The sequence below is a fragment of the Hypomesus nipponensis genome, chromosome 1 (genome assembly GCF_054491055.1).
Source record: "Hypomesus nipponensis isolate SF chromosome 1, ASM5449105v1, whole genome shotgun sequence".
NCBI lineage: Eukaryota > Metazoa > Chordata > Actinopteri > Osmeriformes > Osmeridae > Hypomesus > Hypomesus nipponensis.
This window is the reverse complement of record NC_140361.1, coordinates 12,903,300-12,918,042: the sequence shown is the minus strand read 5'-3', so window position 1 is coordinate 12,918,042 and position 14,743 is coordinate 12,903,300. Positions and strand designations below refer to the sequence as shown.

Below are 14,743 nucleotides of genomic sequence, written 5' to 3'. Positions count from 1 at the left end.
CCAGTCAGCCAGTGCTTATGGGGAAATGTAGTTCATTAGAGTGAGGGTCAAACTGTGATCAATTCACAAACAGGCTGGCCAATGTACTTAACACTAAGTGTGTTAGACTAAATCATGTGTCTCACCCATAACTTTCTGCATCTTAGCCCACCTATTGAAAAGTGATCTTGTGTCCAATTGGATTTCTTTGTGTGCCTTATCTATCGTTTCTGTCTACCTACTCCTCATCTTCCGTTTCCTTCTCCTCTTCCCCCTTCTCTCTTTTTTCCCTGCAGTGTGGGGTTTTGATCACATGATTGTAGTCTTTTTCATTCTGGTGAGGTAAATTGTGACAGGTTGTCGCTACTGTAACCCTCTACTGTGACCAATAAAGTTGCAAAACGAACAACATTTTCTTTACCTGCTTTTCATACACACTCATGAAATCGAAGGTGTAGTGACTACATATAGCCACTAGGTGGTGCCCCAGAATACAGTTATTCACCCTAACAGGTCGTGTGTTGCCCAACCAAACATCAATAGATAAGAACACATTAGTTGTTCATATAGCTGTCTGATGGCCACTGAAAACAGAAACTCAGGATGCAATTTCGTTGAAATCTTTATTCAGAAAAAAACTATATTAACATATTTATAACTTCATTTTGACATTTTTTCATCAAAATACATTAACACAAATAAGGTGAATCAATGCTAATCAAAATGACATACACAAAAATATCACTTAAATGAACATTATCAACAAAGATGGACAGAGCCAGAAAAATAATTTTGTGACAGACTGAAAAAGGGTCATCTATTTTTCTTCCGTGCCGGGTCAACATCATCATCATTGGAGATGATCTGCTCTGTAACCTAATTATTGATCACGGTCATCTTCAGAAACGAAACCATAAAAGTCAAAAACAGTTGATATATATATACAGACACGATTCAGACCCTTTAAAGGTCTCGATTACAACGCTGATAAAACATTCCCCATTTCTCCAGTTCAGTGTTTTCCTCGAAACCCACGTCGTTCGGCTTCGTTTTATTTGTACACGGTAAAACCGAACATTGGTAAACATGCTTGCGTGTCCTGAGACACAAAGAAAGTAGAGCTCTTCGTCTATGGTAACTGCTGTGTCGAGGCAGAGCTCCAGAAGCCAGTATACAGCTCAGTTTAACGATTAGAAAGGCAGCCAGTCAGTCAGTTTATAAACACGTAGGCGATTTATTTTTTGTGTTTTTTTGTTTGTGTTTTTTTTTTGTCATGCAGCATCTTTTTGCTTGATTGTTGGACTACTGTGTTTTTGTCGTCGTTTTTCGTCTTTTTTTTGTTGCAAAGTAGCTCGTCATTCATGACACAGGGTAGCTCCCCAGCAGCTTCAACAATCGGCAGCTTACAGCAGGGGTGCGTTCAGGGGCGTGAAGTGTTGCAGAACATTCAGGGAGACGCTTGTGGTATGACCGTATGGAGAGCTCGGGGTGGTGTTATTTTATGTTACCGATCTGTTTGCAGCATTCTGTAACGTTTTGCCTCACTGAACACACCCCAATGGTAAGGGAGAGGGGGGTTTACCGAACCTTAGGGAGTTTAGTGGTTGTACATCTAGTCATGACTGACTTGACACTTGTGTACCGTTAACCGTCACTGTCACCATCACCACCATCCTCATCACTATTACCGTCATGGGTGACACCATCACAGACAATTTACATAATAATAGTTGTGATTGAACTAAATAACAGTAAGACTTCAAAGCAAACAGTACAGTAGACCCGTGCAGAGGTTCCACATATTCTCCACACCAACACTGACAATCAGTCAATCTGACAGCAGGAACAGCTCTGGGTCCGGGTACAGCACACACATGTACACAGAGAGGAGAGAGGGGAGAAAAGCAAGGGGAGAAGGACAACAAAACAGGAGACACAACGACAGCCGGAGCCTGTTTCCTGTCTGAGGGTCATAATCCCCTCGCCATTGCAAAAACAACCAAGAACAAAGCAGCACATGATCAACCACAATCCAGCCGTCTCCGGGACAGAAATCTGTGATATGGAACTCTGTAATCCATAGTCCACGATAATCCATAATCCCCTTTAGGTAACACAGCTCCCCTCTGGCCCAAGGGCAGGTCCATTCAGGGTTGGGGATGGATGTAGGAGTGCCTTGGGATTGATGTGAGATGTGGGGGGAAGTATATTGGCAGGGGACATAGGAAGGAAGGACGGGGACGGGGGGGCAGAGACTGAGATGTTTCTCCACAGCATCATTCTCATTTTTAAGAGTGTGTTTATGTAGGTGTGTGTGTGTGTGTCATATCTGTGTGTGTCTGTGTGTGTATAGTGTGTGTCCACTCCTCCAGCAGTCAGTGCATCTCAGAGTTGAGCTTGTCCTGGAAGATGTAGAGGTTGTTGGTGGCGGCGATGGCGATGATGTTCTCCGTGGGGTGCCAGGCGGTGTGCAGGATCTTCTTGGTGAAGTCCAGGCTGTCCACGCTGATGTCATCCTTCCTCCGTTTGCCCCCGGCGCACACGCGGCGGGGCTTGAGCACGGCGCGGGGCTTGCTGCTCTCCCGCGACGCCTCCAGGGTCACGTCCCGCTTGGTGTTCCGGTCGAACATCCGGAAGAAGTTGTTGTAGGAACCGGTCATGATCACACTGGAGAGAGAGGGAGGGAGGGATGGAGGGGGTTAGGAAGTGCTGTGGGGATTGAGAGCATACCTTTGTTCACTCAGTAGTCAGTTAGGCCAAACACTGGGAAGAAAGAGGAGACATACACATACTTCACACAGATACTCCTGCGCACACACACACACACACACTTCAAGTACCTGTCCGATCCATTCCAGGCACACTCAAACTTGTCGAAGATGCAGTCATTCTCGTAGAGGGAGCATAGCTTGCTGCGGAGGTAATCATGCACCTGCAGAGAAACACACACACCGATTTAGTTGAACTCTAAACCAGCAGAAATGGTACAGATTTACTAAATACAATCCCCACCTAGTATATATAGGATGAGAAGTCTATATGTAGGGACAGGGCATCACATCAGCTCATGTAACATCAATGGAAAACCATCCCAGTATTCTTCCAAAAGAAGAAGGAATGATCACAGTTTGAATGGCATTTCCAATTTCTTAACCCCCCTAACACCCAACCACACACACACACACTCACAGACCCACGCACACACACTCTCAGACACACACACACACACACACACCACTAAGACTAACACTTTCCTCTTTGTTTCTGTTTGTGTCAGCATTGTGTCGGCACAGTGATGCAAGAGGCTGAAATTGACATGGATATCTTTATTCACAGTCTGCACTCCCCTTATGCACAGGGTCAGCAGTCCACCATCCACTATATTGCCGATCAATCAATCTATGGGCAAGCTGAGGTCAGATGAGTTTTGGAATCAAAACCGCTGACATGGTTCCCCTTGAGGTTCCCAGAAGCAAATGAAAAAGGTCAACTGTTTGTTTGCTTTTCTTTTTTTTTTTTTTATCCTTGAATTCCCCCTTTCCTTCTTCTTCCTTCTTGTTTTTCTCTCGCAGCTTCTCCCACTCTCCACACGCTTTTTCTCTCCCTCTCTCACTTGCCCCCCCACCCACCATTCAACTGAATTCGGAAACACGGGTACCGACGTAGCCCAAATCTGAGAATCCCACTCACCCTCCCGACATCACGCTGCCCTTTCACCCCCTCACCCCCCTCCACCTATTCTCCCCCCTCCTCTTCCCACCCCCCAGTCCTCCCCACCTCTCGTTGCTGCATTGCAGATCTGGGCTGGGCTGAGTAAGGTACCCTCCCCTCCCAGTCCAGTTTATGAGTGGAGCTCCGGCTATAAATAGCACCAGAGTGTCTCAGCCACCCACTCCTGGCTGGCTAAGCTGCGTGTCACACGCGCACAGCGTAGCACGCGCACAGCGTAGCACGCGCACAGCGTAGCACGCGCACAGCGTAGCACGCGCACAGGGATGCCTTTAAACACACGCACAATCCCAACAGACAGTTAGCATACGAACGTGCGTAACTGTACACAGCTAACCGTTCTACATCCACCCACCACAAGGGTAGAACACAGCTCCTGAAAGACGTGGTCTGTACTCGCTCACACCCTCGCACACACACACACATGTACAGTACACACCTACACCCACCCACACACACACACACACACACACACATGGCGTACCTGGTAGGTCTCCAGAGGTTTGTTCTCCATCTGGAGGTCCCACACCTTGGCGGTGAGATAGTCTCTGGTCAGCAGGTAGCGTCCGCTGTGGCTGAACTTGACGTCAGAGACCGAGGAGATGATCTCTGAGAAGAAGGAACGATTACTGGGGTCCTCCGGCTCCTCAAACACTGGAACAGGAAGAGAGGGTCAGTGTGTGTGTGTGTAGGTGCGTGTGTGTGTGTAGGTGCGTGTGTGTGTGTCTGTGTCTATCCATATGCATGCCCGTGAACATGGAACTCACACTTGGAGTGTTTGTCACACAGTGCGGCCTCCCTCATGTCACAGAGGCGGAGGGAGCCCTTGCTGCTGCTGTACACAAACAGGTTACACTGCTGGGGGTGGAACTCTGCTGAGGTGATCACCTCCGTCAGCTCCTCCATGTTGGCTGGCTTGATGTCCACAATGTCTGAGGGGCGGGGGGGTGAAGGACTACAACTCCCATGAGCCAAACTAGAATTGCACAGGGCATTACTCTTCTTTCATATGTCACGGAGGGTACAAAACACACAAAATGATGTACTGAACCAAACCTGTGGTGTCAAGTAAACCTACACTGAACGGACCTCTGCAACTGTAACTGGGAGGATAAGTTTATATTCTCAGAAAGTGTAACACACACACACAAACACACACACACACACACACACACACACACACTCTCTGGGACAGCGGTGAGTTTATACTGTGTTCTATTCAAAGGGATTATAACCCAGAAAAGAGTGAAATATTAATGTGGTGTTCTGAATAATTCATTAAGGCACATTTCCACTCCTGAGGAATAATATTCCCCTCCCCCTACTTGTCTCTGTGCGTTTCTTTGTGCGTGTGTATGTGAGAGAGTGTGTGTTTGTGTTTGTGTGTGTGCATGCCTAATCATATTTAAGTTTATGCATCGGCATGCTGCATTCAGGCGAGCAATAACATCCTGATATGTGTGTGTGTGTCTCCCAGGATACTGAAGCTGCGGTCGGTGATGCCAAGGTGCCAGAGGTTGATGCGCAGGTCGTCGGCAGACATGTAGGTCTCACAGTCGGAGTTGACGGAGATGGAGTTGACGTGGTAGGTGTGGGCGTTGGCAAACACCCTGCGAGGGCTGACCTCCACCATCAGCTCCATGGGCATCAGCACCGGCACCTGGACAGGGGGACAGTCAGGCCTCTGGACGACACGGCAAGCCACTATTCACATCCACTCTGCTTGGGAGGAAAATGCCCTGGTGACTGGCCGATGAATCTCATTTGTTTAGTTTTTTAATGCATTTGCACTCTGATTCAAGGTTAAGTAGCTACACGCACGTAGGCAACCTGTGACTTTGTGTTCAAAAGGTAATGGGAATGTAATGTAGCGTGACTGCATGTGGGAGAATATTGGTTTTCGTACACATGGCGTTCTCTTCCATCCCCCTCAAGAGCTCCTGTCCATAACAGCTGGCATAGCTGACTGACACACACACACAAGGGCACACATGTAACACACACACACACACACACACACAGGCGCATAGACAACACACTCACCTTTGTGCCAATGACCCACTTTTACACATGCACATATTACACACTGACCTACTTCTTCTGCCCAAACCAGAATGTGTGTGATCGTGTGTGTGTGTGTGTGTGTGTGCAGATACAGTTAGGGGGAATAGAAAGCTGAGTGAGTAGGAAAAAAATAGGTAAGGAGACAAACAGACAGACAGACAGACAGACAGACAGACAGACAGACAGACAGACAGACAGACAGACAGACAGACAGACAGACAGACAGACAGATAGACAGACAGACAGACACAGAAATACCTGGAGCGAGGTGATGGTGGAGAGGTCCTTCAGCCTTCCTTCCTCATCCTTCAGGTTGTATCCTTCAGGTCGCTAAAATAAATAAATGATAAATAAATGATTTGTGACACTTCAATTTTATCCAGTTGTAGAATAGTTAAATGTCCATTTAACTATTCTACCTTATCTAATGTCCTACTAACCCTATACCATGAGAATGGTAACTCAAATAACTTCCTGGTTCCAGGCCAGCGCTGCCTTACCATTGGTGGAGAGGAGGAAGTGGGCGGCGTTCTGCTGCGGCAGCCATCGGATCTTGTTGATCTTCTCCTCGATCTCCAGACTCTTCAGGTAGTCAAACTCAGGCTCGTGGCTCTGGAACGTGCTGTAGACATTGTACTCTCCTTGGGAGTACGGCTCTGTCTTACACTGGAGAGAAAGAGAGGGGGAGGGGAGAAGGGGGGGGAGGGGGGAGACATAGGACAGTTATAGAATGGAGAGATAATAGGGAGTGATAGAAAGGGAGAGAATTAAGGTGCGGTACAGTAAAGTGTTTTAATATGATCTCAATTTGCGTGTGTGAATGCCTGTGTGTGTGCCTGTGTGTGTGTGTGTGTAGGGCAGGCTTACCTCAGGTTCCCTCTGAAAGATGACCACTCGCCCCCCCTTATCTCCTGTGGCCAGGAGCTCTCCTGTGTGGTTGAACTCTACAGTGGAGATGATGTCAGCTGGAGAGACAGAACAGAAGGAGGGAGAGAATGGTGGGGAGGGCGTCAAGGAGGAAGGAGTGAAAAAGTGGGGGAGGGGGAGAGAGAGAATGGGGGGGTGGAGGGAAAGGGAGATGGTAGAGAATGGTGGGGAGGAGAGAGACAGAATAGGGGAGGGAGCGAGAGAAGAGAGAGAGAAAGGATAAAGAGACAGCGAGGACAGGTGAAGAGGGTGGCAGAATTATGGAGAGAAAGGGAATATAGAGAGTTAAAGAGGAGGGGTGGAAGCAGAGAGAGCGGGAGAGAGGGAGAGGAGGACCAAAAAAAAAAAAGAGTTGCCATTAGCTAATGGATCAGGATATATTGACATTATTGTTACTTTGACCATCGTTGACTATTCAGCATCATCAGGTCCCACAGGCAGAAGTCTGAACAGCGATATTAATTACTACATTAGCAAATCAGCAACTAACTTCAACAAACACACACAAATAACAAACACATACATGCACATCATGTGGATACAGACACACATACAGCAGCAGGATCACAGGTGTTATCTGCACTCGTGGCTGACACATTCTCAGGCTGTCACATGTCACACATTTCCACACTGACACTAGCTCTGACCTCCTTTGACCCCCCAACACACACACACGCACACACACGCTACACACACATATCCACATCACCAGTTCAGCCCCACACACAGGTCTCTGAGGCTGTTCTAACATACTGTGGAACTATTTCCTTTTCCCCCCCACTATATGTTTGTATACAGTTCCTGGACATTCCACTAAGGAAAGCATCAATATAAATCCAGTGAAGTTGACGTTGTGTCCTTGGGAAAGGCACTTCACCCTACTTGCCTCGGGGGAATGTCCCTGTACTTACTGTAAGTCGCTCTGGATAAGAGTGTCTGCTAAATGGGTAAAATGTAAATGTTGGTGTTGGTTGTGATGGGAGGAGGAGACGTTGCCTGGAGGAGACAAGAGGAGCTGGGAGCCTTGACTGTTCTGGAGGAGCTGAGATCCTGTCCTGAATCATCCATACCGTCGCTCGCCCATGCTGCATGTAGCCCTCTCTCTCCCCTCTCCCCTCTCCCCTCTCCCCTCTCCCTCTCCCCTCTCTATCTCTATCTCTTCCCCCCTCTCTCTCTCTCTCTCTCTCTCTCTCTCTCTCTCTCTCTCTCTCTCTCTCTCTCTCTCTCCTCTCCTCTCTCCCCTCCCCCCCCTCTCTCTCTCCTCTCCTCTCTCCCCTCTCCCCCCCCCCCTCTCTCTCTCTCTCTCTCTGGCTATTTCTCTCTTTCTCTCTCCTCCCTCCCCCACACAATTTCACTCAACATTAGACTGTGTGTGTGTGTGTGGTGATGGGGGAGCAGGAAGGCTGGTGGAAGTGGGGTGGGGGGTGGGGGGAGCACGGTACCGCTCGTGCAGGCGTTGCTATGGCAACAGGCTGAACTGGTGAGGCAGCTTGAAAAAGGAAGCAGAATTCATCAATCAGAGAACATAGTGCTCCTGTTTCTCCTCCCTCCCTTCCTCCTCCCCCCTCCTCCTCTTGCTCCTTCCCCTCCTCCCTTCCCCCCCCCTCCTCCTCTTGCTCCTCCCCCTCCTCCCTTCCTCCCCCCTCCTCCTCTTGCTCCTCCCCCTCCTCCCTTCCTCCCCCCTCCCTCTCCTCCTCCTGTTGTTGCCCGTGCCTCACCAACAAGTCAACACACATGATGAACACGCATCCATCTGCACGTCACATACCGTCCTTGGAACATACTCACACCTTAACAAACTTACACACAAACACAGCCTGCATCACACAAGCTTGGTTGCACTGCAGATCACTAACAGTAGCTTCAGTAGGAAGTCCTGGACTCTAACGTCTCCATTGTGAGCCCCCCTCCCCTCCCCAGCCCCCCAGTGACAGGGCAAGCAGACGAGGCCCCCTGTCTATGGACCAGGAAGGCCACGAGGCAGAGAGGAGAGGCCATGTCTCCTGTTGAGGCCAAGCAAGCTGTGTCTCCTCCTTCATCATCAGCACCATCAGGGCACAACACACACACACACACACACACAGCGCCATATCTCTCGTCTCTCTGACTCATCCACACACTGCAGGAGGGCTGGTTGAACACACGTGCAAACACACACACATACACGCAAATACACACAGACAAAGACCAGAACACACACACACCCAAGCAGGCTTGAGTGTCCTCTCCATACACTGAAGCACACAATGACTCACGAAGGGACATTGACACACACATCCCAACAAAGCAGAGACAGATCCGCCCACAAGAGCATCCAGTTCCAGGCCCCGTGTCCCCAGTAAACTGAACACATGAACACACTGCTCAGGAGCAGATAAGGTGGACGGAGAGAAGGGAGCGTTTCAGGGGACAGGAGGAAAGTGTGTGTGTGTGTGTGTGTGTGTGTGAGGGGGTGAGTTTTTTCGTTGGGTGGGGGGGGGGTGTCCTACTGTTCCCATTATAGATGTCTCTGGTCTTGGTAAACACTAGTCCTTAAACTACAGCCAATATTACTCTCTGAACAGCATGCCAAACTGACACCCAGCAGGGCACGCGCGTGTGTGTGTGGGGGGGATTGGCATAAGAGTGTGTGTGTGTGTGTCGATGTCTGTACGTGTGTGGGTGTGGGTGTGTTCAATTACCCTCCAAAAAATGAAAGGAGAGGGGGAAGGGGGGGCTGCTTGTGGGAGATGTTAAATTGATCCCCATCCCCACAGTGGAGCAACAGAGGGGGGGGATTTGAAGCTGGAACAGCCAGCAGTGGGGGGGTGGGGTTATTGGAACAGCGGGGGAGCTCCAACAATGGCGCAAGATAACAGTGAATCTACAATAACTGTAATGAAACGGTCATGGAAACAGACCATCAGCGGTCCCCACACACACACACACACCCACACACGCGCGTATTTACGCGTCTAATCAGCCATGTTGAAAAGTCAACTGCTGTCTGATGTTGCGTGATACGTTGCTAAATGGGAGAGCCGCGTGCAATTTGTAGGCTCCAAATGTGTTGGAGCTCTTCGTGATCTGCCCTATCGTGTCATTTGGTGGGACTAATCCCTGGGCTAAGTGAATGCGTACTTTGGCGTGTGTGTGTGTGTGTGTGTGTGTCTGACCTCAGTGATAGGACTGGTTCTCTCTATCAGACTTAAGTAAAAAGAAAAGTGGGGCATGTCCTCTGTGGGACTGGGGTTCGTCTAGTCAAGCGCTATTTTAAGAAATAGATGGCACCGCACACACAAGCACAAAGATGGACTTGAATGACCCAGACGTAGGGACAAAGACAGACAGACACACACACACACACACACACACACACACACACACAGCGCTGGTCTGATGTTTTGTGACTGAGTACTTGTATTAAACACACACACACACCTTCAGTGTAAGAGGCAAACGGCTCGGGCTCCAGAGAGAGGGAAGTGATGTCGGAGCAGAGGACCTGGATGGGGTTCAACATCCTGGGGGAGGAGTCCGGGAGAGGGGAGGAGTCCGGGAGAGGGGAGGAGAGGCGGGGCTCTTCAGGCTAAAGCCAGGAGCAGCCCTGTAAGAGGGGGGGCAGGGTGTGAGTTACTGCAGCGACAACCAGGAAGACCTGTGACATGAGGGTTACAATACTGGGAGGAGGGGGGGTAGGGGGTGCAAGGGGGCAGGGGGTGTGTTGGGAGAGAGGTGGGGGGGTCAAGGGTGGGGGGGGGGGTCAAGGGCGGCAGACTGTTGCCCCGTTTTTGTCGTTAGTACAAAACATAGTCAAACGTGTAAACAGAGCAAGATGGCGTCTCTTCCACCATGCCCTAGTCGATTGTAAGACCTGTGGACCAACATTGGGTCACCATACTACTGACACAAATAGTGCTTAGGGCAGTTGTGGTAAGGGTTAGAGGCAAGTATGGAATTAGGCCCAGGGGACCTGTTCAGTCATTAGTATTAGGAACTAGTTGACTAGAATGATTGTACTCATCCTATCTCCTCTGTCCTGAACCCACACAGTCAAAGGACACAGAGAGAGAAACTGATCAAAAAGGAAGGGGAAGTGTAAAGGTCAGTGGGGATGAGGGGGAGGAGGGAGGGAGAGTGAGGGGGGAGAGGGGGTTAAACATCTCTCCCCTCAATCAATCCAGGGCAGGGAAACCCCCATTGGGGTCCTTAGACCTGACATGGCTACAGACACACTGTTGTGTATGATACACAATATACGATATACACACACACACACACACACACACACATAGATGCACACACACGCATACGCAAACATACACACATACCTTTGAATCTATATGAAAAGGCCACAAGCACAAACATTTCACTGAAGCACACACGCCATGACTACCAGCACTTCTACATTAACAGACACAGACACACAGACACACATGTACACACAGACACACAGACACACAGACACACATGTACACACAGACACACATGTACACGCACACACACACCCGCACGCACACATTGTCTTTGAGCAGGCTCAGTACACTGTTGGATAATTGTTTGGCAGACACACCACTTCATCACCAGCCAATAGTGTGAGTACCATTAAAGAGGGGGGACGAGCATGGAGGGAGGGAGGGAGGGAGGGAGGGAGGGAGGGAGGGAGGGAGGGAGGGAGGGAGGGAGGGAGGGAGGGAGGGAGGGAGGGAGGGAGGGAGGGAGGGAGGGAGGGAGGGAGGGAGGGAGGGAGGGAGGGAGGGAGGGAGGGAGGGAGGGAGGGAGGGAGGGAGGGAGGGAGGGAGAGCAGGAGAACGGGGGAGGGGGAGCAGAGAGAAGGTGGGGGGGGGGGTAGTAAAAGACAAGGCTGAAATGATGCATGTCTTTATATTATGAATCAACTTACAGGTGGAACAGAAACGCTAAGTGACAAACAGGGTTGTTTGTGTGTGTGTGTGTGTGTGGGGGGAAAGTGTGTGTGGGGGAAAGTGTGTGTGTGTGTTAATTCTGTGGTCTTGGTTTCTGCTCATCAGCAATGCAGCCAGTGAATAATCACTGACTCTGCCCTGGATCTGAGAGCATAATTAATACTGCTATTATTAGTGGGCGGAACTGACCTGTCAGTCATCCCAGCCCACAAACAGAATGCATGTTTATTTTCATGTCCTGTTGCTATGACGATGAAGGGATGTGGGATGAGAGCAGAATAGCATGCAAGAATGTGAACACCTTGACCACTCCTGTGTACAGTGCTTTCAGTTTACACACAAAAACCCACGCTGACACTTACACATACACACACACATACATACACACACACACACACACATACACACACACACATACATACACACACACAAATCAATGAATTCATCCGTGTTAAGTGATAATGTGAAGGACTCTATATATTATTGTTAGAGTAATTGCCTAATGGGAAATTGGGATTATGCTAATTCACAATATGCCTATAACCCCCAGGCATTCCTCGTTATAATTCCCGCGTCTCCAGGACATGATGAACAATGTGCCGAGTGTATGCGGCCCACAGTTCAGGTCAGATTAACGGTGTAACTCAGATTAGCAGGAAGAGAAGGAGAGATTGGGACTATAATCCCATTTTTGAAGCCATTATGAAACAAAGGCAACTTCCTCTCCTGAACCTGACACAGATCGCTCCGTGATCTGCCACCAGCACTCACTAATGTGTGTGTTTACCATACAGAAGGAATGGTTTTAGATAAGGTACCAATGGGGTTATACAAACACAAATGATCTGATTTCAGGAAGAAAAACGGTCAAGAAAACAGAGAAGTACATTAGAACGATGCAAGAGGAGACGCCAGGAGAGAGGGAGGTGGGAACAGAGGAAAACAGGGTAAAAAGAGACAGACTGTGGAGGAGAGGAGAGAAGGAGGGCTGCTTCAGATCCTTTGCAGGCTGGCGCAGATTCTACCCGTATCACCGGAGTTTACGGAAGCTTACACATGAACCCAGAGTAGAACTATTCTCTCTTTCTCTGGCTTGTCTGTCTCCCTCCCTCCCTCACATACACACACACACACACCACACACAGACACACACACACATGGGGGCACACACAAAAGCTGACGATGAGGCTTTCTCTTTCCCCCCTCACAATCCCATCCATACACACGTACACACACAGCTGGCGTCTTACCTTCCGTCACATAGTTGTGGTGTCTGAGGAAGCTGTGGTTCAGTGTTTGGGTGTCCGTGTCCTCGCCCATCGGCAGGGCTGGGCCGTGCGCCCGTCCTGGAGGGGGCAGCGTAGATCCGTGGGGGGTGTCCCGGCCAGCGCAGCGCCCATACTGCCCAACGCCTCAGCACAGGGGCGCAGAGCAAAGCATCCTGGGACAAGGGGCCGGGCAGGAGAAGGGAGGGAGGGGTGGGGGTGGTGGGGGGTGGGGGGGTGGTGGACAGAGACGCAGACCGCTGTGAGCCGGGGACGCGAAACGCACACGCACCCTCACCCACTCTGGGAAGCACGCACGGCCATGGGTTCACACGCTCCCTCGCTCTCTCTCTCTCGCATCCACACGCGCGCGCGCGCTTGGAGGTGGAAGAACGCTGGCTTCGCTTCCACCTCGATGTTCCCGGGAGGAGGGGGAGGGGAGGACGAGGCCAGCCCCGGTCTCTGGATCTGCAGTGCTGCTCCTCCTGCGCTGTGATCACACACACACTCACCACCCAGTCGCACTTGGCCCGCACTCCAAACCCACCACTGTCTCTGGTCAGGTCCACCACTGGCCTATCTCCGTGGAGAGTCTCTCGCCCTCCCTAGATGAAGGATGCCGTTGTTGTGGTTCCGAGGGGATGAGGAATAAATCCTGCTGGCCGGTGCTGCAGTGCGAGAGCTGCCGTATGTGTGTGTGCGTGTCGAGTGCGTGTGTGAGAATGAGAGAGAGAGAGAGAGGTAGGGGGAGGGCAACTGGAGGTAGAGAGAGGGGGAGGGAGGGAGAGAGAGACAGGGAAAGAGGGGGAGGGTCTATCGTGCTGTTGTGGTACTTGTGCGAGACATCAGACAAGGCTCCTCCCTGCCCGGCCAATCAGAGATGAGCACTGATCTGCATGGCCACTGACTGCAGGTGATTAAAGAGAGAGATGGAGAGAGGGAGAGACCGACAGGGATAAAGGGAGCGAGAGAGAGGGCTATTGGGAGAGAAAGAGAGAGACTGAAAGCGTGAGATAGTAGGAGGCAAAGCGATAGATTTTGAGGATGGAAAAAGGATAACGGAGTGAGAGAGAGAGAGAGAGGGAGGGAGGGAAGCAAGAGAGTATGCTCCACCAGTTCAGTGAGCGGAGTGAAATACAGCTGAACCATGACACTATGGCTCCGGGATTTACTGGAAGCTGTGCCCGACAAGCTATCTCTCATTCCTTCCTTCTCCTCCTTTCTCTCTCTTTCTTTTGCTCTCCGCTCTTTCACAAACACGCGCACAATGTATAATATGTGAAAGCACAGAGCAGCTAAAAGAGGGGGAGATCGGAAGGAGTTGGGATCCAGCGAGGGAGGGAGGCAAGGTGAGGACACACATAGAGAGAGAGAGAGAGAGGTGGCGAGGGGGGGAGGGGGAGGGTAGAGGATGATGAGGTGGCAGTGACAGTTGGTGCCATCTCTTCTTCTGGCCAGCTGCCACTAGGTTTGAACTCTCCCAGCAGGGAACAGTTGCTGTTTATCTCCCTGCGTCAACACCGTCCAACATCCATTTCCACCCCCCCTAAACACACACACACACTCAACGGACACATCCACAACACACACATCCACAATTAAAAAGACCCCCTAACCCCGTAAATATGGACTTCAACCCTGAAAAAAACTCCACCCCAACCGCCCGCTGAAACACCTCCAGTGTTAGGATACCACGAGTACGGCATGAAACCAAACAACTAATATCCTATCATTCTGTCACAGAATACAATAGGCTACATATATAGAAATATTTAATATCACCCATACACACACACATACATACATACATGAATAGGCAAATCCACACACACACACACACAAAGCCAGAGCAGGACTGTGTGTCCTTCCAGCGCT

The 14,743-nt window shown here is 50.2% G+C and overlaps 1 protein-coding gene across 2 annotated transcripts; it reads right to left on the bottom strand.

The window, feature by feature from the left end:
* Positions 1-1,725: 1,725 nt before the first annotated feature.
* On the bottom strand, positions 1,726-13,033 carry LOC146302627 (serine/threonine-protein phosphatase 2A 55 kDa regulatory subunit B gamma isoform). Of its 2 annotated transcripts, none has more exons than XM_084699115.1 (9): positions 12,854-13,033; positions 6,640-6,737; positions 6,244-6,438; positions 6,031-6,102; positions 5,191-5,368; positions 4,476-4,640; positions 4,193-4,362; positions 2,820-2,911; positions 1,726-2,646 (listed from the first exon to the last, which is right to left on the bottom strand). In XM_084699115.1, exons 1-9 carry the CDS (start codon positions 12,921-12,923, stop codon positions 2,355-2,357), a joined length of 1,332 nt encoding a protein of 443 aa, XP_084555241.1. In that variant the 5' UTR covers positions 12,924-13,033; the 3' UTR covers positions 1,726-2,354. The 2 variants fall into 2 exon arrangements, with proteins under 2 accessions (XP_084555241.1, XP_084555240.1); XM_084699114.1 differs by lacking the exon at positions 12,854-13,033 and adding an exon at positions 10,120-10,201.
* Between the last annotated feature and the right edge of the window lie 1,710 nt (positions 13,034-14,743).

Bases quoted from the DNA above. Each gene is read 5' to 3' on its own strand.
- LOC146302627 (XM_084699114.1), bottom strand. From the start codon at position 10,201: ATGTTGAACCCCATCCAGGTCCTCTGCTCCGACATCACTTCCCTCTCT. The intron at 5,369-6,030 runs GTATTTCTGTGT...CCCCCTGTCCAG, and splicing joins CCACCATCACCTCGCTCCAG to GTGCCGGTGCTGATGCCCAT. The intron at 2,912-4,192 runs GTACGCCATGTG...GTTTCTCTGCAG, and splicing joins AACCTCTGGAGACCTACCAG to GTGCATGATTACCTCCGCAG.